The sequence below is a fragment of the Bufo bufo genome, chromosome 4 (assembly GCF_905171765.1).
Source record: "Bufo bufo chromosome 4, aBufBuf1.1, whole genome shotgun sequence".
NCBI classification, from domain to species: Eukaryota; Metazoa; Chordata; class Amphibia; order Anura; family Bufonidae; genus Bufo; species Bufo bufo.
In genome coordinates, this window is record NC_053392.1 from 451,804,397 (window position 1) to 451,829,967 (window position 25,571).

Here is a 25,571-nt window from a genome sequence, read left to right on the forward strand (position 1 = left end):
TGGTATATTTGGTAAGATAATTTTATTATGTGGGTTGATACGGTTATGGCGATACCAAATTTATATTGTTTTATTTATGTTCTACCACTTTTATATCATAAAATCACTTGTTTTGCATCACCAAATCGAAGACCTATAACTTTTTAATTTTTCCATCAATGTAACGGTGTGGGGGCTCATTTTTTGCGGCATGGGCTGTAGTATTTAATGGAACCATTTTGGTATGCATATAACTTTTTGATCACTTTTTATTCATTTTTTGGGGAGGTGGGGCAAAAAAAACAAAAAACAAACTGCAATTCTGCAATAGATTTTTTATTTTTATAGCATTTACGATGTCGGATTAGTATCAATCATTTTATAGATCAGGTCATTACGGACGCAGCGATACCAATCATGAGTATTTTTTTTATTTTTTAAAAATCTTTTATAAATGAGTGGATATGTGAAAAGGATATTTATTTTCTTCGCCGCCCTCACATTCTGCAGGACATCAACGGGGGGCGGGGGGGGCAGATGGCACAGACCGGCACAGTTAGGGACACTGGCGGCACAGTTGGAGACACGGTCGGCAAAATTAAAAGTACTGTGCACAGATTGCGAACAGGGTAAATACCGGGGAGGCAAGACACACATCAGGGGGCACAGATCAGCTAATGCCTGATTTGAGGCTCTGCTCTGCAAAGTGCAGATCAGGGCCTGAAACCAACAGACTAACCAATCGGAGCGATCGTAGGCAAGGGACCACTCTAAATAGGATTACTGGGCTCTGCACTGTCCCTGACAGCAGCAGTGCAAGGGCAGAAGCTTTAATCCAAGCGCTTTGCAGCACTTCGATTAATCCCTTCACGCCCAGTGCCACATGAATTACAGCGCGCTGATCGGGCAGGTGCAGGAGCTGTGCACGCCCGATCAGCGGCAGGGGTCCGGCAGTCACTGATAGCAGGACCCCTGCTGTATGTGCCGGCATCGGTGAAATCACAGATGCCAGCGCATTAACCCCTGCACAGATCGCGGGATGTGCGATGTCCATGGAGGAAGGGAGCAGCCATCGGGTCCCCGCGCTGCTGTGACAGGGACCCGATGGCATGGCAGGCAGCCCGATGCCTTCCTTAGGCATCTGGGCTGCCTTCCGTGACAGCCTGAGAGATCCAGCCCCCTGGATCTCATAGGCAGGAAGGCTGTAAGGGTATTACAGTGTGTAATACACTTACAGCCAATGCATGACAATACAGAAGTATCTGCAATACTAATGTTTTAAGGTGGATTTAGATGAGTAGATAATCATTACGATTCCAACGCAAGCGGTTGATGAATGAATATTGTTTCACGTAAATGTTTCTAACAATGGAGCTATCCGACCAAAAAAAGCTCGCTCAATGTCTTGAAATAGTAATGCGAACAAGTACAATCATTGGTTGTCATTAATGAAATGCACGATAATCGTTTAATTGAATTACTAGTTGTCTGCTACAACGTTTGATCGTTTAGTCGCTGATGCCTGTGATTGCTTAAGCGATTATCTGCATCTAAATCCACCATTACTGTAGATAATGGTCCAAAATCAGGGTGACAGATTCCCTTTAACCAATCATAAATGGACTCGCTCACCTTTGCTGCTACAATGCTTAATCCCATGCCGTTTTGTTTCTTTAAAGTCACAGTGATCATTTCAGGGTCTTTTCTTAACAGCTAAAGAGGAATAAGACAACAAAAATCGGATTACGAAAGAATAAAAAAAATACTAAATATTCAATAACGTTTTTAGGAATGCTATTCGTCTTCTAGTAATTTGATACAGGTTTACAATAAAACTCTAGTACATCACTGATCGACATTGCTGCAGCCCAGTGTTAAACTGGGGTACTTTGGGCCCTCCAGAGGAGTCTACAATGAGGGTCCACCTTTCAGCTCTCTGACAAATTTGGTACAAAATAGTATTGTTAATATAATATAAATAACGGTATATACTGTACATGTGAGTTAAAGGGGTTATCCGAGGTATGGGGAAAAAAATTAAAATATGTAAAAGGGGCACACCTGCATCTGATTCACACCCAACGCTAATCGATGTTTAGTTTTAAAAATTTATTAAATACAATTTAATATAATATGCAAAATATGGTACCTTATCGCTCTAAAATCATAAAATACATGCTTAAAATATAGCCATGCCAAGGGTTAATGTGTACTTCAATCTGAGATTTCAGTAGTGGATATAATGTCCATTTCAATACTACCGAGTCTCAGTTTATAAAATAATAGTGAATACAGTCTCTGTGTTAATCCGCAGTTTATCAGCGATATTTTCAATATAGGAATTTGCTGAGATAGAAATATTGTCCTTTGCGATTCATTGCATATAATCTTTCACAGTTATAGCTCAGTAGTGTTTAGCTAGTGCACTGTGATAATATAATGGTTATGATAGATTACTCACTGTTTGGAAGCAGTAAAGTGTTCGGATTTTTTGCGCTTAACGTGGCGTCCCACGTATTATCAGCGCAGGAAGTCGTACCTCCGATCAACTTTAAATGTGAGCTATGAACTTGCAAACAAGGAAACAGTCCGCTTAAAGACATCAAGCTACTACAAATTTCAAGCGGGTGTAACCACACACCTACCCCGGCACTTAAGCGGACTGTTTCCTTGTTTGCAAGTTTCCGTTCCGTTTTTTTCTGAACCATCTATTGAAAATGTTATGCCCAGCCCAATTTTCTCTATGTAATTACTGTATACTGTATATGCCATACAGAAAAACGGAACGGAAAAACGGAACTGAAACGGAAACACAACGAAAAAAAAAATATGGAAAAATGGATCAGTGAAAAACGGAACGCAAAACACTGAAATGGACATACTGTAGTGTGAAAGAGGCCTAAGGCTACTTTCACACTAGCGTTCGGAGCGGGTCCGTCTGATGTTTCATCAGACGGATCCGCTCCTATAATGCAGACGTTTGCATCCGTTCAGAACGGATCCGTCTGCATTATTACTTAGAAAATTTTCTAAGTGTGAAAGTAGCCTGAACGGATCCGTCCAGACTTTACATTGAAAGTCAATGGGGGCGGATCCGTTTGAAGATTGAGCCATATAGTGTCATCTTCAAACGGATCCGTCCCCATTGACTTACATTGTAAGTCTGGACGGATCCGCTCGCCTCCGTACGGCCAGGTGGACACCCGAACGCTGCAAGCAGCGTTCAGGTGTCCGCTCACTGAGCGGAGCGGAGGCTGAACGCTGGCAGGCGGATGCATTCTGAGCGGATCCGCCTCCACTGAGAATGCATTAGGGCTGGACGGCTGCGTTCAGGGCCGCTTGTGAGCCCCATCAAACGGAGCTCACGAGCGGACACCCGAACGCAGGTGTGAAAGTAGCCTTACATGGTTCTGTTATTGCTGTGTTTACATGCTGAGGGGGGCGTATAACAACAATGCCTGAGTTCTCCCTCATGAATGAGCTACGGCTCAGATACAGCTACGGCTCAGATACAGCTACGGCTCAGATACAGCTACGGCTCAGATACAGCTACGGCTCAGATACAGCTACGGCTCAGATACAGCTACGGCTCAATCCATAAGATGGAAATATAGCTGTATCTAAGCTACCGCTGTATCTAAGCTACAGATTAGATAAAGATATATCTTGGATGCAGATATAGCTATATCTAAGCTATATGATGGACAATTATTTCCTTTTTTCCCGGGAGGGGGGGTATTAACCGTATAATGGGGACTTGTTGAGGGGGCCCGGGGTGTAATAACAATCCCCAGACGCGGGAGGGGAACGTGAAAACTTGCCCAAGTGAGGGAAGGAGCCAGACACATACCCTGCTGCTGGTGCTGCTGCTGGAGAAAATCTATCACCTCGGCTCTGGTAAGTATCGCACATGAGCGATCGCTTACCATCACCGAGGCTGTGTGAGGAGAGGGAGAGAGGGGCGGGCACCAAAGGCTATGACGTCTCGTTTACAGAGCCGGGCTACTCCCTCAAGCAGGGAGAAGCTTGTAAACGAGACTATTTATTATGACACGCAATGTATTCGGAATTGGTAACAAAAATTCCAAATAGGAAGAATTCGGGGAGGGGGGGGGGGGGCTATTCCTCCACCATTTTACAGGTTTTGTTCCCACGGCATCCTGTTTGTGGCAAAACCGACCCATGCCCTTCATTCTCTGGGTCAGTACGATTACAATGATTTACATTATATTCTGACCCCCATAACTTTCTTTTATAGTTATAGCGACTGATAAAGTCTCACACTCCAAAATGGTTATCACATTTTATAAAAAAAAATTTGGGTAAGAGAAGCAATTAAAAATGGCAAATTGGTCATTTTGATCCTTTTTTCCATTACACTATTCGCCGTATAAAAAAAATATTTTTAGACTTCGGGTTCCGGCGCCAACATGGCAGGACGTGCTGAGTGAAGCTCCGCAACAGGCCGTGCTTTGCTACCTTAACTCCCTGCACTACCGGACTTGACGGAGTTCAAGATCTGTGATTATCTCACACAGACATCTCCCGGTCTCGTATGGACCGGTTCTTAACCACCTCAGCCCCCATAGCTTAAACACCCTTAAAGACCCGGCCACTTTTTACACTTCTGACCTACACTACTTTCACCGTTTATTGCTCGGTCATGCAACTTACCACCCAAATGAATTTTACCTCCTTTTCTTCTCACTAATAGAGCTTTCATTTGGTGGTATTTCATTGCTGCTGACATTTTTACTTTTTTTGTTATTAATCGAAATTTAACGATTTTTTGCAAAAAAAAAAAGACATTTTTCACTTTCAGGTGTAAAATTTTGCAAAAAAAAACGACATCCATATATAAATTTTTCTCAAAAATTATTGTTCTACATGTCTTTGATTAAAAAAAAATGTTTGGGTAACAAAAAAAATGGTGAATTTCCGCTTTTTGAAGCAGCTCTGACTTTCTGAGCACCTGTCATGTTTCCTGAGGTTCTACAATGCCCAGACAGTACAAACACCCCACAAATGACCCCATTTCAGAAAGTAGACACCCTAAGGTATTCGCTGATGGGCATAGTGACTTCATAGAACTTTTTATTTTTTGTCACAAGTTAGTGGAAAATGATGATTTTATTTTTTTTCTTACAAAGTCTCATATTCCACTAACTTGTGACAAAAAATAAAAACTTCTATGAACTCACTATGCCCATCAGCGAATACCTTGGGGTGTCTTCTTTCCAAAATGGGGTCACTTGTGGGGTAGTTATACTGCCCTGGCATTCTAGGGGCCCAAATGTGTGGTAAGTAGTTTGAAATCAATGGCCGGAGAAATCCGAAAGGTGCTCTTTGGATTGTGGGCCCCTTTGCCCACCTAGGCTGCAAAAAAGTGTCACACATGTGGTATCTCCGTACTCAGGAGAAGTTTGGCAATGTGTTTTGGGGTGTCATTTTACATATACCCATGCTGGGTGAGAGAAATATCTTGGCAAGAGACAACTTTTCCCATTTTTTTATACAAAGTTGGCATTTGACCAAGATATTTATCTCACCCAGCATGGGTATATGTAAAATGACACCCCAAAACACATTGCCCAACTTCTCCTGAGTACGGAGATACCACATGTGTGACACTTTTTTGCAGCCTAGATGCGCAAAGGGGCCCACATTCCTTTTAGGAGGGCATTTTTAGACATTTGGATACCAGACTTCTTCTCACGCTTTGGGGCCCCTAAAATGCCAGGGCAGTATAAATACCCCACATGTGACCCCATGTGACCCCATTTTGGAAAGAAGACACCCCAAGGTATTCAATGAGGGGCATGGCGAGTTCATAGAATTTTTATTTTTTTGGCCCAAGTTAGCGGAAATTGATATTTTTTAGTTTTTTCTCACAAAGTCTCCCTTTCCGCTAACTTGGGACAAAAATTTCAATCTTTCATGGACTCAATATGCCCCTCAGTGAATACCTTGGGGTGTCTTCTTTCCAAAATGGGGTCATTTGTGGGGTGTTTGTACTGCCCTGGCATTTGAGGGTCTCCGCAATCATTACATGTATGGCCAGCATTAGGAGTTTCTGCTATTCTCCTTATATTGAGCATACGGGTAATGAGATATTTTTTTTTCCGTTCAGCCTCTGGGCTGAAAGAAAAAATGAACGGCACAGATTTCTTCATTCGCATCGATCAATGTGGATGAAAAAATCTCTGCCAAAAAAAAAAAAAGCAGGGGAAAGGCATCTGCCAGGACATAGGAGCTCCGCCCAACATCCATACCCACTTAGCTCGTATGCCCTGGCAAACCAGATTTATCCATTCACATCAATCGATGTGGATGAATAAATCATTGCCGGGATTATTATTATTTTATATATATATTTATATATATATATATATATATATATATATATATATACATACATACACATACACATACACACACAAAGTGTTTGCCAAAGCATATGAACACCGCCACGCGCCACCTCCTCAGCTCATATGCCTCGGCAAACGTATCTTTTACTGCAGAGGAGAAATCTCGTCTTGCAGCGCCGCATACACCGACTTGTGTGTAATCTGACAGCAGCGCAATGCTTCTGTCAGAATGCACATCAGTGCTGCAGCTAATCGATCGGTTGGTCCACCTGGAAGGTAAAAAAAAAAAAAAAGAAAAAACCAGGCCGCAACACAATAAATTTTATTAACTTTATAATAACTTTTAAACAGAACAAACTTTTTTTTAACTTTTTGAACTGAAGTTAACTTTTTTGCTTACTTTTTTTTTTTTTTTTTTTTTTTACCTTTTATAGGACAAACCTCTCCTTCCCCATGTGACAATGTGCAAAGCGCTGTGAGTAAAAGGGCCCTAATAGCCCTGTGAGATGCAATCCCTATGCTAAGTGTACCTGTGTGTGGTACTTCCGGAAACACTCTCCAAAGCATAGGGCAGGGTGGTCAGGACAGAAATAGCGGGTGTCACGCCTTATTCCACTCCTGCTACAGACACGACATCTTTTTCAGGGTGACGGTTGGGTTGAGGTACCAGGAACGACACTGGGGAAATGTCGCTCGTGTAGACGGCTAACTACACTGGTGGATGGTGCCACGGAACCTTGTGGATACAGGAGGTTCTCGATGATCTCTTCCTGAAATTTGAGGAAGGATCGTGTTCTCCCAGCCTTACTGTAGAGAACAAAACTATTATATGCAGCCAATTGAATTAAATATACAGACACCTTCTTATACCAGCGTCTGGTGCGTCGGGAAACTAAATATGGAGACAACATCTGGTCATTGAAGTCCACCCCTCCCATGAGCAAATTATAGTCGTGGACACAGAGGGGCTTTTCAATGACACGGGTTGCTCGCTCAATTTGTATTGTCGTGTCTGCGTGAATGGAGGAGAGCATGTAAACGTCACGCTTGTCTCTCCATTTCACCGCAAGCAGTTCTTCGTTACACAAGGCAGCCCTCTTCCCCCTTGCAAGACGGGTGGTAACGAGCCGTTGGGGGAAGCACACGCGACTAGTTCGCGCGGTGTCACAGCAGCCAATCTGTTCTAGGAACAAATGCCTGAAGAGGGCAACACTTGTGTAGAAATTGTCCACATAAAGATGGTACCCCTTGCCAAATAAGGGTGACACCAAGTCCCAGACTGTCTTCCCACTGCTCCCCAGGTAGTCAGGGCAACCGACCGGCTCCAGGGTCTGTTCTTTTCCCTCATAGATCCGAAATTTGTGGGTATAGCCTGTGGCCCTTTCACAGAGCTTATACAATTTGACCCCATACCGGGCACGCTTGCTTGGGATGTATTGTTTGAAGCCAAGGCGCCCGGTAAAATGTATTAGGGACTCGTCTACGCAGATGTTTTGCTCTGGGGTATACAAATCTGCAAATTTCTGGTTGAAGTGGTCTATGAGGGGCCGAATTTTGTGGAGCCGGTCAAAAGCTGGGTGGCCTCTGGGACGGGAGGTGGTGTTGTCGCTAAAGTGCAGGAAACGCAGGATGGCCTCAAATCGTGCCCTGGACATAGCAGCAGAGAACATGGGCATGTGATGAATCGGGTTCGTGGACCAATATGACCGCAATTCATGCTTTTTGGTTAGACCCATGTTGAGGAGAAGGCCCAGAAAAATTATAATTTCGGAAACTTGGACTGGTTTCCACTGGAAAGGCTGGGCATAAAAGCTTCCCGGGTTGGCGGATATAAATTGTGTGGCATACCGATTTGTTTCTGCCACGACTAAGTCCAAGACCTCCGCAGTCAAGAACAGCTCAAAAAATCCCAGGGTCGAACCGATCTGAGCTGTCTCAACCCGAACTCCAGACTGGGCGGTGAAAGGGGGAACTACAGGTGCGGCTGAAGTTGGTGACTGCCAATCAGGATTTGCCAGCACCTCAGGGACTCTAGGGGCTCTACGGGCCTGTCTGTGCGGTGGCTGCGACGGGGTAACTACTGCACGTGCCACCGTACCAGCTTCAACTGCCCTTCTGGTGCTCGCCACGTCACCATGTTGTACGGCAGTGCTGGTACTAGGTCCAGGGAGGGCTGCGCTGCTGGTGTATGCCTCACCACGTGATCCGACAGCGCCAGCCCCACTCTGCTGCTCTTGAAGCGGATTCTGCGCAACCTGTGGTCTAGCGACACGGGGCCGGGTACGCCTGGTTCTATCAGGGACCTCCTCGTCCGAACTTTGGGTCAGACTGCCACTGCTTTCTACAGGTTCGTATTCTGACCCGCTAGATTCGTCAGATGAGGGTTCCCATTCCTCATCCGACTGGGTCAGAATCCTGCAGGCCTCTTCAGAAGAATACCCCCTGTTTGACATTTGGACTACTAAATTTAGGGGTATTCTCTGAGACTACCCAAGAAAAAAAGCAAGCCTGTCTTACAAAGGGGAGGCTAGCGAAGTACCGGAGGCCGCTGCGGTTGATAAAAAATATCAAAACTGATTTTTTTATCGCCGCAGCGCTTGGAAAGTGATTGTGCAGTGATCAAAAAAAAAAATATTTTTTGTCACTGCGGCGCGGGTGAACGCACGTGTGGGCGACCGATCAGGCCTGATCGGGCAAAGACTGCGTTTTGGGTGGAGGGCGAGCTAAGGTGACACTAATACAATTATAGATCTGACTGTGATCAGTTTTGATCACTTACAGATACTATAAATGTACAAATGCTGATTAGCGATACGCTAATCAGCGAATAAGTGACTGTGGTGCGGGGGGCTGTGCGCTAACCGACGCTAAACTACCTAACCAAGGGGCCTAAACTATCCTAAAACCTAACAGTCAATACCAGTGAAAAAAAAAAAGTGACAGTTTACACTGATCACTTTTTTCCTTTCACTAGGTGATTGACAGGGGCGATCAAGGGGTGATCAAGGGGTTAATTCGGGTGATGGGGGGTGATCTGGGGCTAAGTGTAGTGTTGGTGGGTACTCACAGTGATCTCTGCTCCTCTGCTGGAACCAACCGACGAAAAGGACCAGCAGAGGAGCAGACAAGCCATTTAACACATCATATTTACTAATATGATGTGTTAGATGGCTTTTGATTTGTTTTTTTGAAAATCGCCAGCCTGCCAGCCACGATCATTGGCTGGCAGGCTGGTGACGAACTTGTCCTCTAACTTTTGCCGGCCCGCAATGCGCATGCGCGGGCCGGCTTTGAGCGAAATCTCGCGTCTCGCGAGATGACGCGTATATGCGTGACTGTGCGCAGCGCTGCCGCCTCCGGAACGCGATCCTGCGTTAGGCGGTCCGGAGGCGGTTAAGGACTCTATAATGACAGGGCCTGTTCCCCAGAATTGACTCTTAGCAAATATACTGCCAATATGCAGAAAAATGTTTAAAACAGAGCCCTGAAACTATAGGCTGTTAAGGTTAACATCTGTCTGGGTAAACTGTTTTGTAAGAGATGCTATTCTGGAGTATCTCAATGAAAGTAAGCATATAACGTCATTTCAGCATGGGTTTATGAGGGAATGGTTCTGTCAAACTAATCAGTTTCTATGAAAAGTTCTGGACTGGACAGGGGTGAGATCTTATATCTTAAAGGGGTTCTGCAGTTCTTTAAACTGATTATCTATCCTCTGGATAGATCAGCACCTGATCTGCAGCGGTCTGACACCCGGGAGCCCTGCTGATCAGCTGTTTAAGAGGGGAGCGGCGCTCCAGGAGCGCTGTGGACGTCTTTCTGTTTACCTCAGGCCCAGTGACGTCACGACTAGTATCACTGGCCTGAGCACAGCTAAGCTCTGTTCACTTGGATGGGGTCTAGGCCACATAAACGGTTAATATATAAAATCTTTCCTTCTAATTCCTGGTATGTCTGAACTGAACTTTAATGTCTTTTTCCCTGCTGGATTTATTGAGTATTTGTTTACATTGACTATTTCACCCTGTATCTGGTCCTCCCTTGATTAAGCCATATGTAGCACCCTCCCAATTGGTCACACCTGATTGAACACTGAGTGGTATAAATGTAAGTCCTTAGGTCTTTTCAGACCTTAGTCTTTTCAATGCACCATATTTCAAGTGCAACTCTTTAAGGGCACATACCGAATTATACCAGAATTGGACAAGAAGGTGACCACAGGTAATTACAAACCTAGTTAATGCAAACAATGTTTCACTTTTTCTACTTACTCTTCCCACTTTTACAAACCCTCCTGAAATACCTCCACATCCTTTCACCCAGCAAGGAACTATTCATCTCTTCCTCCATCTTACCTTCTCATCTGACCACTTGCACAAACCTGTTTGGCAACGTAAAACACACACAGATACCTCATGCCCTCTCTTATTCTCACCTACTAACACTTTCTCTGCTTCTCCTTATTGCTAGTGATAACTCTCCAAATCCAGGCCCCCCTCAGGAAATACCCACTATCACCTCTAGGTCCCACTACAAATCTCCTTCTACAAATTTCTGCAACCCCTTAAACCTAATAACCATTCCTCTGACCCCTGTTTCTTTGGTTCCTCTTGCAGGAGCATTATGGAATGCTCGCTCTGTCTGTAACAAACTGTCCTACATTCATGAACTTTTCATCTCCAAAAAACTTTCCTTTCTGGGTCTCACAGAAACATGGCTGACACCCTCTGACAGCTCCTCCCCTGCTGCACTCTCATATAGTGGATTTCAATTCACTCACATCCCCCCCGCCCCGGCTGCAAACATGGTGGAGGAGTTGGTCTTCTCCTATCAGACACCTGCTCCTACAGCTCAACTCCACTGCCATCCTCCATTACGCTCACCTCATTTGAAGTACACTCTGTTTGAATCTACTCTCCCTCCAACTAGCTGTCATTTACAGACCCCCCCCCCCCCCCCAGGCGCAGCCACCATCTTTTTTGACCACTTTAACACCTGGCTACTATACTTTCTTTCTACAGACATCCCCACCATTATCATGGGTGACTTCAACATCCCTATTGACACCTCTAAACTATCACTCTCTTGCTCCTTCGGTTTATCACAGTGGTCTTCAGCTCCCACCCACAGAGATGGTCACACTCTGGATCTTATCTTTACCCTCCTCTGCTCCCTATATAACCTCTCTAATTCACCTCTCCCCCTATTCGACCACAACCTACTCACCTTCTCTTCATTGGTCTCTTCTGCTGCTCCCCGGGTCCACACACTAGCACAACCCCGCAGGAACCTTAAATATCTCGACTTTTGCTTGCTGACGCTCTTCTACAACTCTCTACCATATGTTCCCTCCAAGACCCAGATGCTGCCCCCACCCGATATAACACCACCATAAGTACAGCTCTGGACACTGTTGCCCCCCTCACACACAACAAGACCCGAAAAATCTACAGACAACCCTGGCAAAACAACCTGCCCAAAAAACTCAGACAAGCTTCCAGGGCTGCTGAGCTGTGATGGGAGAAATCCCATTCTTAAGATCAATTTACTGCATAAAAGCAATCCCTCCTCATATTCAAAGCCTCACTCGCTGATGCAAAACAGGCCTACTTCTTATCTCTCATATCTTCCCTGGCCCACAGCCCTAAACAACATTTTAAAACTTAACTCCCGTCTGTCCCCCCACCCTCTCCTCTCTTCTCAGCTGAGGACTTTGCAATATACTTCAAACAAAAGATAGTTAACATCAGAGAAAGCTTCAGTACACAGTCCCCACAGACCCTCTACACAACTTCTCGGTCCTCTTCTCCCAAAACCCGCTTCTCCACCGCCATTACAGAAGAAAAACTCTCCACTCTACTCTCCAGATCACATCTCAACACCTGTGCACTTGACCCAATCCCATCCCACCTCATCCCTAACCTCTCCACAGTGCTTATCCCAGCCCTAACTCATCTCTTCAACCTATCACTAACCTCTGATGTCTTCCCCTCTGCTTTTAAACATGCTACTATTAAACCCATCCTCAAAAAGCCTTCACTTGACCCATCTTCTTTGTCCAGTTATCGCCCCATATCACTTCTTCTGTATGCCTCAAAGCTACTTGAACAACATTTCCATTCTGAACTGTCCTCTCACCTCTCCTCCTGCTCCCTCTTTGACCACCTACAACCTGGCTTCTGACCCCACCACTCGACTGAGACTTGTCTTACCAAAGTAACCAATGACCTACTAACAGCCAAAACCAAAAAACATTACTCTATCCTCCTCCTCCTTGACCGGTCCTCTGCCTTTGACACGGTTGACCACTCCCTTCCGTTGCAAACTAATTTCTTGGCATCAATGACCTGGCCCCCTCTTGGATCACATCATACCTCACAGACCGGACGTTTAGGGTCTCCCACTCTTGCACCACTTCCTCGTCTCATGCCCTCTCTGTTGGTGTCCCGCAAGGCTCTGTCCTAGGACCCCTGCTCTTTTCTATCTACACTTTTGGCCTGGGACATCTCAGAGTTCCATGCCTTTCAGTATCACTCTTATGCTGACGACACACAGATCTACCTCTCTGGTCCAGACGTCACTCCCTTACTATCCAGAATCCCACAATGTCTATCTTCTATATCATCCTTCTCCTTTCGCTTTCTAAAAACTTAACAAGGATAAAACAGAATTCATCATCTTTCCCCCCATCTTGCTCAACCGCCCCCAACAGTTTATCTATCACAACCAATAGTTGTACACTATCCCCGGTCAACCAAATCAGCTGCCTTGGAGTGACCTTGGATTCCTCCCCCTCCTTCCGACCGCACATCCAAGCCCTTTCCAACACCGGCCGCCTCCAACTCAAAAATATCTCCTGCATTCGGGCTTTCCTTAACTTTGAATCTGCGAAAATGCTTGTAGAGTCGTGGCCAAAAGTTTTGAGAATTACATAAATATTGGAAATTGGAAAAGTTGCTGCTTAAGTTTTTATAATAGCAATTTGCATATACTCCAGAATGTTATGAAGAGTGATCAGATGAATTGCATAGTCCTTATTTACCATGAAAATTAACTTAATCCCAAAAAAACCTTTCCACTGCATTTCATTGCTGTCATTAAAGGACCTGCTGAGATCATTTCAGTAATCGTCTTGTTAACTCAGGTGAGAATGTTGACGAGCATAAGGCTGGAGATCATTATGTCAGGCTGATTGGGTTAAAATGGCAGACTTGACATGTTAAAAGGAGGGTGATGCTTGAAATCATTGTTCTTCCATTGTTAACCATGGTGACCTGCAAAGAAACGCGTGCAGCCATCATTGCGTTGCATAAAAATGGCTTCACAGGCAAGGATATTGTGGCTACTAAGATTGCACCTCAATCAACAATTTATAGGATAATCAAGAACTTCAAGGAAAGAGGTTCAATTCTTGTTAAGAAGGCTTCAGGGCGTCCAAGAAAGTCCAGCAAGCACCAGGATCGTCTCCTAAAGTGGATTCAGCTGCGGGATCGGAGTGCCACCAGTGCAGAGCTTGCTCAGGAATGGCAGCAGGCAGGTGTGAGCGCATCTGCACGCACAATGAGGCGAAGACTTTTGGAAGATGGCCTGGTGTCAAGGGCAGAAAAGAACCCACTTCTCTCCAAAAAAAAACAATCGGGGACAGATTGATCTTCTGCAGAAAGTTTGGTGAATGGACTGCTGAGGACTGGGGCAAAGTCATATTCTCCGATAAAGCCTCTTTCCGATTGTTTGGGGCATCTGGAAAAAGGCTTGTCCGGAGAAGAAAAGGTGAGCGCTACCATCAGTCCTGTCATGCCAACAGTAAAGAATCCTGAGACCATTCATGTGTGGGGTTGCTTCTCATCCAAGGGAGTGGGCTCACTCACAATTTTGACCAAAAACACAGCCATGAATAAAGAATGGTACCAAAACACCCTCCAACAGCAACTTCTTCCAACAATCCAACAACAGTTTGGTGAAGAACAATGCATTTTCCAGCACGATGGAGCACTGTGCCATAAGGCAAAAGTGATAACTCGGGGACCAAAACGTTGACATTTTGGGTCCATGGCCTGGAAACTCCCCGATCTTAATCCCATTGAGAACTTGTGGTCAATCCTCAAGAGGCGGGTGGACAAACAAAAACCCACTAATTCTGACAAACTCCAAGAAGTGATTATGAAAGAATGGGTTGCTATCAGTCAGGAATTGGCCCAGAAGTGCATTGAGAGCATGCCCAGTCGAATTGCAGAGGTCCTGAAAAAGAAGGGCCAACACTGCAAATACTGACTCTTTGCATAAACGTCATGTAATTGTCGATAAAAGCCTTTGAAACGTATGAAGTGCGTGTAATTATATTTCACTACATCACAGAAACAACTGAAACAAAGATCTAAAAGCAGTTTAGCAGCAAACTTTGTGAAAATGAATATTTGTGTCATTCTCAAAAAAACTTTTGGCCACGACTGTACATTCCCTCATCATCTCCTGCCTAGACTACTGCAACATTCTCCTCTGTGGCTTTCCATCTAGCACCCTTCCAATCTATCCTCCACTCTGCTGCCCGACTAATCCACCTCTCACCCTGTTACTCCTCTGCCTCTCCCCTCTGCCAACCTCTTCACTGGCTCCCCACTGCCCAGCGAATTCAGTTCAAAATACTAACAAATACTGTACATAGAAGGCAGTCCACAACCTGTCCCCTCCCTACATCTCCGAGCTACTTTCCCGATACATCCCCACACGCAATCTCCGATCCTCGCAAGACCTCCTTCTCTCCTCTTATCACCTCTTCCCACAATCGCCTCAAAGATTTCTCCCGTGCATCTCCCACACCATGACTAACATTACCCTCACTACTGTGTCCTTCTCCCATACCATGTAGATTGTAAGCCCTCTCTCCTTCTGTACCAGTTTGTAACTCGTCTTGTTTATGATTAATGCAATTGTCTGTATTATGTATGTATACCTCTTTTCATATGTACAGCGCTATGGAATGAATGGCGCTTTAATAATAAATAATAATAATGTGTTAACATGATCTTGCTATTTTTTGCAGCACAATGCCAGCACTATAAAGAAGAAGTCTGAGAGAATGTCACACAAGCACGAGACCAACATCACAAGCACAGTCATGACTGCATGTGATACGGGCTTAAAAGGCATTCCAGCAAAACACAGAAGATCCCAACAATTAGCTGCTGTAAAATAATTCCTTTTTAAATTAAATAAAAATTGAATATGAAACTTTACCATGTCTGTGTTTTCAGTCAGGAGGTGAGTGTCACAGTCAGAACTTTCAAAGTAAATTGTCCAAGTCCCAGGTGAACGAGGATGAGGGAGAAGTCTACAGTAACCTGCAGGAAAAAATGTCAACAGAAAAGATTACACCAATAAAATTTGGCATCAGTTCTTAAAAAACAGAAAAATGAAGGTATATCAACTATTCCATTTAAAGAGAAAGAATCATCGCCTCACTTTATTAAACGGGTTCTCCGTGAATTAAGAAAATTAAAATACTCTAACCACTTTTCACCTCTAGTCCCAGGATAATTTTTGCAAATTTATGTGGTAATAACTCTGGAACACTTATCCAATTCTGAGATTGTTTTCTGGCGACATATTGTACTTCATGTTAGTGGTGAATTTGAGTCCATATGTTTCACCTTCATTTATAAAAACAAAACAAAATACTATTTTTACAGAAAATTTTGAACAATTCGTTTTTTAAATTAGAATTTCTCTGCTTTTAAAGCAGATAGTGATAACTAATAAAATAGTTGTTCGTGTTGAACGAAGCGAGCTTCGGATGCTTAATCCTAAGTCGCTTCTTTCAAAACTTCGGAATAGTACTGTACAGAGATAGTCTCCGTATAGCATTAGAATGTATGTATGAGCTCCGATGAGCCGAAGTAAACTTATTTGCGAACTCGCGCATGACTTCGTTAAAAAATAAACTACCAAAGTTACTTAAGTGGAAAACCACTTTAAAACTTGAAACCGAACTCTGCTTTGGTTCAAACTAGTTATTTTTGTGGGAAGAGTTGACCTTTTTATTGTTACCATTTTTGGGTACATATGTTTTTTTTTTACAGTTCAATATTTCAGCAAGGTGACCAAAAAATGGCAGATTTTTTTTTTTTTTTTTTACATGGAATTCACCTGAGGGGATAGATCATGTGATATTTTCAAAGAGCAGGGCGGTATGGACACAGCAATACCAAATATGTAAATTTTTTGTTTTGTCAAGTTCTACAAAGCAAAAGCATTTTTTTTTCGTGATCATGTTTTTGTGTTGCCATTTTCTAAAAGACATATTTCTTTAATATTTTTCTGCCGATAATCTTGTGCAGGTTTTTTTTTTTTTGCAATATGAGGTGATGGTTTGATTAGTACCATTTTGGGGTGCATATGACTCTTTGATCGCTTGGTATTACACTTTTTCTGAGGGAAGGTGAAGAAAAAAAAAAAAAAAAAAAAAGGAAAACAGCTGTCACATTGTACTACATTGAGCTGCCAGTGTAGTACACTGATAACTGCCTAGGAGACCCAGCCTGGGCGCTGGATCTCCTAAGCATCCGTAGACAATCCTTGATGCCTCTGCAAGGCATCTGGCTGCCTTCTAAGCCACTGGGACCCAGTCAACACAGCGTGGGGACCCATACCCTCCACAAGCCCAGTGTCAACTGACAGCGGCAGACAAAGGGTTAATACACAGACATCAGTGTTTTCACCAATGCCAGCGTATTCAGCAGGGGCTCTGTTGTCAGTGACAGCCGGTTCTGTGCCAAACCTGTATGACGCTAAGACTTAAGTCATGTCCTGCTGGTATCCTATAGGTTAATATTACTTTAATATAAAATATATTTCTAAATACCTTTCATTAGTTACAATGGCTCGTTTTGTCAGAAATCAAATTGCTGCTGTCCTATTAGTGCACACAAAATCTGTCCTAATATAACAGCAGGACAAGTTACTTCACAACACTGAGTTAAAGAGTAATGATATTTCATTATTTTTATTTTATTAATTCCTGGAGAACCCCTTTATTATGTACTTTACTTCATTAATCCCTTCAGGACATATTTTTTTTCCCTCCATTTTTTACTCCAAGCCTCCCATAGTGTTTCCTATGTGGTAAAAAAGACCTGTTACCTTCATTCTCCAGGTCAGGGCATTTACAACAATACCACATTTATAGTTTTTCTTCTGTTTTAATCCTTAGGCTACCGGAGGTTTTTTCGTTTTAGTTTTTCTTCCCCATTTTCCTTGAGCTGTAACTTTTTAATATTTCCGGTCACATAGCTGTATGAGGGCTTTTTTTTGCGGGACATGTTGTACTTTCTAATGCCACTATTAATTATGGCATAAAATGTAGTGGGAAGCAGAAAAAAAAGTTCCAAATGGGGTGGCATTAGAAAAAATATGCAATTTTACGGGTTTAGTTCCCACGATGTTTTGTTTACGGCAAAACTGACCCATGCTCTTCATTCTCTGAGTCAGTACGATTACAATGATACCCCATATGTATATGTTATTTATGTCTAAATAGAGTAAAAATAAATGAAAACTTAGATTTTATTTTTATTTTTTTTTACACATCACCATATTCTGACCCCCATAACTTTTTTATACTTATGTCTACTGAGCTGTTCAGTGGCTAATTTTTTGCGGAACAATCTGTAGTTTTTATTGATAACATTTTGGAGTGTGCGTGACTTGTTAATCACATTTTATAAAAATTTTTGGGGTAAGGCTGGTTTCACACGGGCGTTGCGGGAACACCCGCGATTTTTCTGCGCGAGTGCAAAACATTGTAATGCGTTTTGCACGCGCGTGAGAAAAATCGCGCATGTTTGGTACCCAAACGCAAAATTCTTCACAGAAGGTCGGGCTTGGGATAGGTGTTCTGTAGATTGTATTATTTTCCCTTATAACATGGTTATAAGGGAAAATAAAAGCATTCTGAATACAGAATGCAAAGTAAAACCGTGCTGGAGGGGTTAAAAAAATAAAAATTAACTCACCTTATTCCACTTGCTCGCGTAGCCCGGCATCTACTTCTGTCTCCTTTGTTGAATAGGACCTGTGGTGAGCATTAAATACAGTTACAGGACCTTTGATGACGTCACTCCGGTCATCACATGATCCATCACCATGGTAAAAGATCATGTGACGTAACATGTGATGACCGGAGTGACATCAAAGGTCCTGTAACTGTATTTAATGCTCACCACAGGTCCTATTCAAAAAAGGAGACAGAAGTAGATGCCGGGCTACGCGAGCAAGTGGACTAAGGCGAGTTAAATTTTATTTTTATTTTTTTCCCTCCAGCCCTATTTTACTTTGCATTCTGTATTCAGAATGCTATTATTTTCCCTTATAACCATGTTATAAGGGAAAATAATAATGATCAGGTCTCCATCCCGATCGTCTCCTAGCAACCGTGCGTGAAAATCGCACCGCATCCGCACTTGCTTGCGATTTTCACGCAACCCCATTCACTTCTATGGGGCCTGCGTTGCATGAAAAACGCAGAATATAGCGCATGCTGCGATTTTCACGCAACGCATAAGTGATGCGTGAAAATCACCGCTCATGTGAACAGCCCCATAGAAATGAATGGGTCGGTATTCAGTGCGGGTACAATCCGTTCACCTCACGCATCGCATCCGCGCGGAATACTCGCCCGTGTGAAAGGGGCCTAAGAGAAGAAATGAAAAAATGGGCAATTGGTCATTTTGACCCTTTTTTCCCGTTACGCCATTCGCCATATTGGAATTATTTTTCTTCTATTTTAATAGTATGGGCATTTTCAGTCGCGGTGACACCCATGATGTTTATATTTATTGTTATTTAGGTATTTATTTTTTAATTATACAGAAAGGGGGGTGATTTTAAACTTTTATATTTTTATATATATATATATTTTGTAAAAAAACGTTACTTTTTTAGCGATTTTGTGGCTCATAGATGAGTCTATAAATGTTTGTTTTATTTTTCATTTTGTTCCATCAGGGATTTTTGTTATGCCATTTAAACTCAATATTGCTAATTTCTGATCCTGGCCTACCATCTGGTGGCAAAAATAAGAATTGCAGCATTAACACTTTCAGCCTCTTCAGCGAGACAAAGTGTTCAGCACAATTACCGATGCCCCAATTGGCCACACGGTTTTTGCGCAATTAGATGCCGTGATCTCACTTGGTCACAGCATCTAAAGAATTTAATTACCGCGATCGACATTATTGCCGTGCGATCGGGCGCCATGTTTACACATCGCTCCAGTGCCGTACATGTACAGTACTGGTAGCGAACGGGTTAATCGTGAAAAGAAAAAAAACTTTTTTTGCGGTGCGGAGGCACAGCCAGAAGCACCACGGAAGCACTCTGTAGCACTCATATCCCGGATCCTGGACCCATTGAAATGAATGGGTCCATGATGCGGGCTTCACACGGCCGTGTGCAGCCCACATCATGGACCCATTCACTTCAGCATGCGCTACTTTTTTGCGGTGCAGGCAGTCGGATGTGGATCGCGAACCCCATTCAAGTGAATGGGTCCACGATCCTCATGCAGCTGCCCCATGGTCTGTGTCCGTGCATTGCGGACCGCTATTTGCAGTCCGCAGCACAGGCACGGCGCCCTTACATTCCTGGGCATGAGCCCAGAGTGTGTTTTTACATACCGTATTTTTCGCCGTATAAAACGCTCCGGCATATAAGACGCACCCAATTTTTAAGGAGGAAAATCTAGAAAAAAAAAAGATTCTGAACCAAATACAAATCAATCATGGGCATCCAATAGAGTAGTAGGCGAAGTGGGGGCGGAGCAGGAGCAGCAATATGAGGTAGGGAGGGCGGTGTCTTCTCCCCGGGATTCGGGGGGGCGGAGCTTTGGCGGATCAATTCTTCTGCCCATCAATCACGGGCATCAAATCAAGTAGGAGCGGGGCGGAGCAGAGCACGGACAGCACACAGTAAACCTTGGCCGGAGGAGGCGGAACGTATGGAGCAGGAGGGGCATACGTGCAGACATTTGAGGGCAGCGGGAGATATGCCCAGTGCCCGGGAGATATGCCCAGAAGCGGATTGTGCCCACACTGCCCAGCAAGGAGTGAGACTGCCCGGGGAGACATGAGGAGGCACAGCCCGCACTGATGGAGGGAAAGGTATTGGTAAGCTCAGCAGAGCGTTGACATGGTGCCCGGGCAGCACGTGGTTAGACTGTCGGGAGGAAGGGGGGGGGGGGACAAGGCACGTTATAGGAGGAAGAGGGAAGCCCGAACACACACAGCCTGGCCGTGCAGGGAGGGTCAGAGAAGTCTCCACTGCCCGCAGTACATGCCACAAATCCAGCCTGCAGCGCACACAGCATAAAAAGAGGACTGCGAACAAGCACCACACAAAGTTAGGGGCAGTTTTAATGCAGGCAAAATGTGTATTCGTCGTAAAAGACGCACCAACTTTTTCCCCCCAGTTTTGGGGAAGAAAAAGTGCGTCTTATACGGCGAAAAATACGGTACTTTTATATGTACTTTCTTTTATTTGGATCTTGATTATTTTTTCATTTTATCTTTATCATTTTTTACTTTTATTAAACTTGTCTGCAGATGTGGATGTAATGTGGATGACGCACTTATGGGGGATATCTGTGGATGACATAAGATGCTATATATGTGCCCTCCACAGATATCCCCCACAAGTGCCCTCCACAGATATCCCCCACAAGTGCCCTCCACAGATATCCCCCACAAGTGCCCTCCACAGATATCCCCCACAAGTGCCCTCCACAGATATCCCCAATAAGTGCCCTCCACAGATATCCCCAATAAGTGCCCTCCACAGATATCCCCAATAAGTGCCCTCCACAGATATCCCCAATAAGTGCCCTCCACAGATATCCCCAATAAGTGCCCTCCACAGATATCCCCCATAAGTGCCTTCTAGTAAGTAAAGTAATGTATTAGTGGGGGGAAGGGAGGAGGCAGGGACACTTGTGGCGGGGCCGGTGCAGTGCCCGGCGCTGGGCACACACCGGGGGCAGCTCCTACCTTTCTGCTGCAGGACATTTCGCTCCAAGTCTCCTGAGCGGCGGCCTCTTCACCACACCACCCCTCCTCACACTGGGCAGCCGAACTAGAGCCGCGCTGCCCGCCCTTCTGCTGCTGTGCGCGTGACATCTCACCCTCCGTCATGCGCCTCCTGCCCCGCCTGCTTCATTCATAAAGTGGAAGGAGCAGACAGACGGGGCAGGAGGCGCATGACGGACATTTTGCAAGCGGCTTGAGCGGCGCAATATGACTGCGCGGCCGCCCACCCGCATCAAAGAGCCGCATTGAAGGTTCTAAAGAGCCGCTTGTGGCTCGCGAGCCGCACTTTGCCGACCACTGCCCTAGGGAACTTGAACAAGCAATCAAACTCCAATCCATCTCCATTGGAACCCATCTGTAACAGACTTGGATCATTCATGTGAGAAGGTGAATCCCCCAGAGGGCAATGAGCGAGGGTGGGCCCCTTTTCCCCCACCTTCTGCACAAGTGGCACATGACAGAGCACAATGACTGTACTACATAAAGATAGGCAGTGTAGAGCATCAATCAGCCTTCTGCTCAGCCAGTATCCTCTTTCCCCAGAAACTCGCCTTATTAATTCTGGTGCAGGGCCCCCAATCACCAATGTTCTTAAAGAGTCTTGCTGCTATCTGCCACTGAGAACGTGTTTCTAGCTCACATACAGTAGCTAAGAAAGCCTTAGTCTAAGACCAGAGCCAGTCACCATAATACTGACATTGGCTCCAGGACAGATCATTTTGAGGCATAGGCTAGGCAGCAGGCTACTACTACTGTGTTTAGCACAGATACCCAAAACTGAGAACAGTGGTCCAATAATACTTGCATGGACAGTAGCTGTACAGTCAGCCACCAAAATGAATTTTACCGGTGGGCCCTACACACCCAACTCCAGCACGAAGTCTTTAGGAAAATAACACTGCCCGCCAGGTTCTCTAATTATAGGATTACTCTGCTGATCTTACTCCAGTCTAAATATAAAAAGCAGGAAGGACAGCTAAAAAAATAGAACTATGGGATATTGTACGCACACTGGGAGAGATTTATCAAACTGGCACTGGCTTAGTTGCCCATAACAACCATTAAGATTCCATCTTTTATTTTTCACAGCTCCTTTGGAAGACGAAAGTTGGCATCCGATTGATTTCTATGGGCAACTAAGCCAGTTCTACTTTACACCAGTTTGATAAATCTCCCCCAATGAGTAGTAAAAAAAAAAATGGAAAAAGTTCAGATTTTTACAAAAAGAAATAGCAAAAAAAAAAAAAAAACACCACCAAAAAAACGGTTTAAAGAAAACATTCATAATAAAATAAAAAAAGCTGATGTTAATCCACGGTCTCACTTGAAACAGATTTGGTCTGGGGCTACCCCTGTGGGAGATACTGCACATAAATGCAAACCACCGCAGTATTAATAATTTAACCCCTATACAGGAATCTGGACTTCGGTGCAGGGGAACCATAAAGTCACTAACTCTTGGAGTAGTCTCTGTTCAAGTGACTGCTGACCCACGGCAGTCGAGATACGGTTGCAAGCAACAAGGGATCAGACAAAACCATAGTCAGGGACACGCTGGCAGCGTTTGTGATATGAGTAAACAGTCTGGGCAGGTAGCACAGGGTCAGTACAGAGATTAGGCGAAAGTCAGAACAGGCAGCAAATGGTCAAAATACAGGAAATAGAATCAAAATTGATAAATACTATAAAAAAAAAAAAAAAATCCAAGAAATAGGCAGGAAATGGGACATTGCCAACTTTCTATAAATTCTTGCACAGTTCATAAAAATAGGTCACTTCTTACTAGTGTCAATTAAAAAAAATTTTTTTGACAGGTCTGATTTTTTTTTTTTTTAACAGGGGTAGCTTGATCAGATTGTGATTGTAACTATTATTCTACAGTTACATAGTAAGTCTAAAAAAAAAAAAAAAACACATAAATCCGTGAGTTAGGCCTGTATGATTTATGGCGGGTACAAAACCCTGTGGCAGGTCATTTTTCCAATACACCTCCTAGGATATATTTACCAATAGGGTCCCCAGATATGTTGGCTTATATTGTGGACATTGAATATCTTCCCAGGAGTCTGTCAGACCACTCCCCACTTTCAAAGTAGGATGCACTTTGAGGTTGGGTTGTGAAAATGTAACTTTTTTTTGCAACAATTGGTTGACACTGGGGAGAGCATAACCGGGGCCCTTGCGGAGTTTTTTTTTTTTCATTAATGTGGGGTCGGCATCTGGGGGAGTTGTGTGGGATGCATGCAAGAGATTTGTTCAGGGGCAATTAGTAGATGTAAAACAAAATCTAGAGAACGTTAGAACTCTCGTCAGCAGTCTTAGAGAAACGGAAATCATGTATACTATGAACGCCTCCCCTGAGAATGAAGCTACACGAGTGTCTGCACAGACCACCTTGAAAGAGCACTTAATGCATACAAAGTATAATGGACTTAAAAAAAAAAATAATAATAATAATAATGAATAAAGATATTTTGAGGCTGGGAAAAGTTCTGGCCGTCTTTTAGTGAGAGTAGTCCAGGCACAAAACGGCCTGTCAAGGATTTTGAATATTAGGAAAGGAGAGGGAGCTTTGTCTATGGTGCACTTAAATATTATTGCTGTGCTTCATTCTTATTACAAGAATTTATATAGATCTAAACGGACAGTAGACTAGGATAATATTGAGGCCTATGTTTCTGGAATATCTATGCCTTCACTCTCTGCAGAGCATTCACAGTACTTGGACCAACACTTGCAGTTAGATGGGCTACCCCCGATGTAGATGGAGTGCCTACACAGTTTTTTTTTTTTTTTCAATATAAAGATACTTTATTGCCAAAAGTGTTGGCGGTATACACTGAACATTTGAAGAGGGGAGTCTTACCAGACTATCAGAGAGGCGACTCTCCCCGACTCATATAGGCCTATTTCCTTATTGACATCGGAAGTTAAGATTTTAGCCAAAGTACAAGTGAATAGGTTACAAAAGGTGATTGCAACCAATATTCACAGGAATCAAGCCAGATTTATGCCAGATAAATCCACATTGGTTAACCTCAGAAGATTTATTTATTAATATTCAGAGGCGTTCTGAAACTACTGGGTGTCCTTTCACTAGTCGCATCTAAGGCCTTCAACAGCATCAAATGGGGCTATTTTTGGGAGCCATGGGCTTTGGGAATTTTTTTATCTCAAGGGTGAAATTATTATACCATCTTCCCGTAGCTAGGGTCCAGACTAATGGCGGTGCTCTGGAAAGATTCACTCCGGAGAGAGGTATTAGTCAGGGCTGCCCTCTTTCCGCTCTCCTTTTTTCCGATGCTATTGGACCATTAGCATGTTTCCTGGGACGAACAAAGAACATGTGTTCCGGTATGCGGACGACAAGCTAATCTATGTCAGGGATCTTGAAAAGTGCATTAATCTGCTTATGTCTCTTATTACGGACTTTGGCACCAGGTCAGGTCTCACCATTTATTGGAATAAATCAATCCTATTTCCATTGGATCCTGTATTTTCCCATATTTCACTGTCCAACACGCAGCTACAGGTAGCATATCGGTTTAAATACTTAGGAATCAATATATCTTCTGATCTTCGTAACTATGTTAGGGATAATATAAACTCACTTCTAATTGGCTTTGTACACAAAATCAATACTTTGTGTAAACTGCCAATGACTGATGTGGGGAGAAGTAATCTTCTCAAGATGATCCTTATGCCGAAACTCATGTACATCCTACACAACTCCTCAGTGTGGATGTCCAGAGGATCTTTAAGATTCCGTGCTTATTCAGAAGCTTTATCTGGAGGAAGCGCCCCGGCTAGAATAAAATGTAGATGCTCCAGAAAGGGAAGGATTCAAATGGGCTTTCTGTCCCTAATCCCTGGTTATATTTCATAGCCTCTCAAATGCAACACTTAAATGGGTAGAGTAAGAGCTAATCCATTCTGCATACGACATGGGAATGTCCACGGTTATCTGGATTTTGGAAGCGGGATCTGAATTTTATTTGGAATACATATCAGATACAGGTTTCCTTTTCAAACTAAAACTTGCATCTTGGGCTCATGTACCTGGGACCCCATCATAAATCTGAATACACAGCATTTACAATTTCAGGCCTGGAAATGGATTAGGTGACATTGGATCCAATCAAACCCACCT

At 43.8% G+C, this 25,571-nt stretch overlaps 1 protein-coding gene across 11 annotated transcripts in view; it reads right to left on the bottom strand.

Annotated features, from left to right (window-relative positions):
• The window catches only part of AFDN (afadin, adherens junction formation factor), a 508,028-nt gene that overhangs the window by 167,376 nt on the left and 315,081 nt on the right, over positions 1-25,571 (bottom strand). For all 11 annotated transcript variants that reach the window (XM_040429419.1, XM_040429420.1, XM_040429421.1 and 8 more), the window contains 2 exons: positions 15,582-15,685; positions 1,612-1,692 (listed from right to left, as the gene is read on the bottom strand). In XM_040429419.1, coding sequence (XP_040285353.1) covers positions 1,612-1,692; positions 15,582-15,685 — 185 coding nt within the window. The remainder of the gene's footprint in view (positions 1-1,611; positions 1,693-15,581; positions 15,686-25,571) is intronic.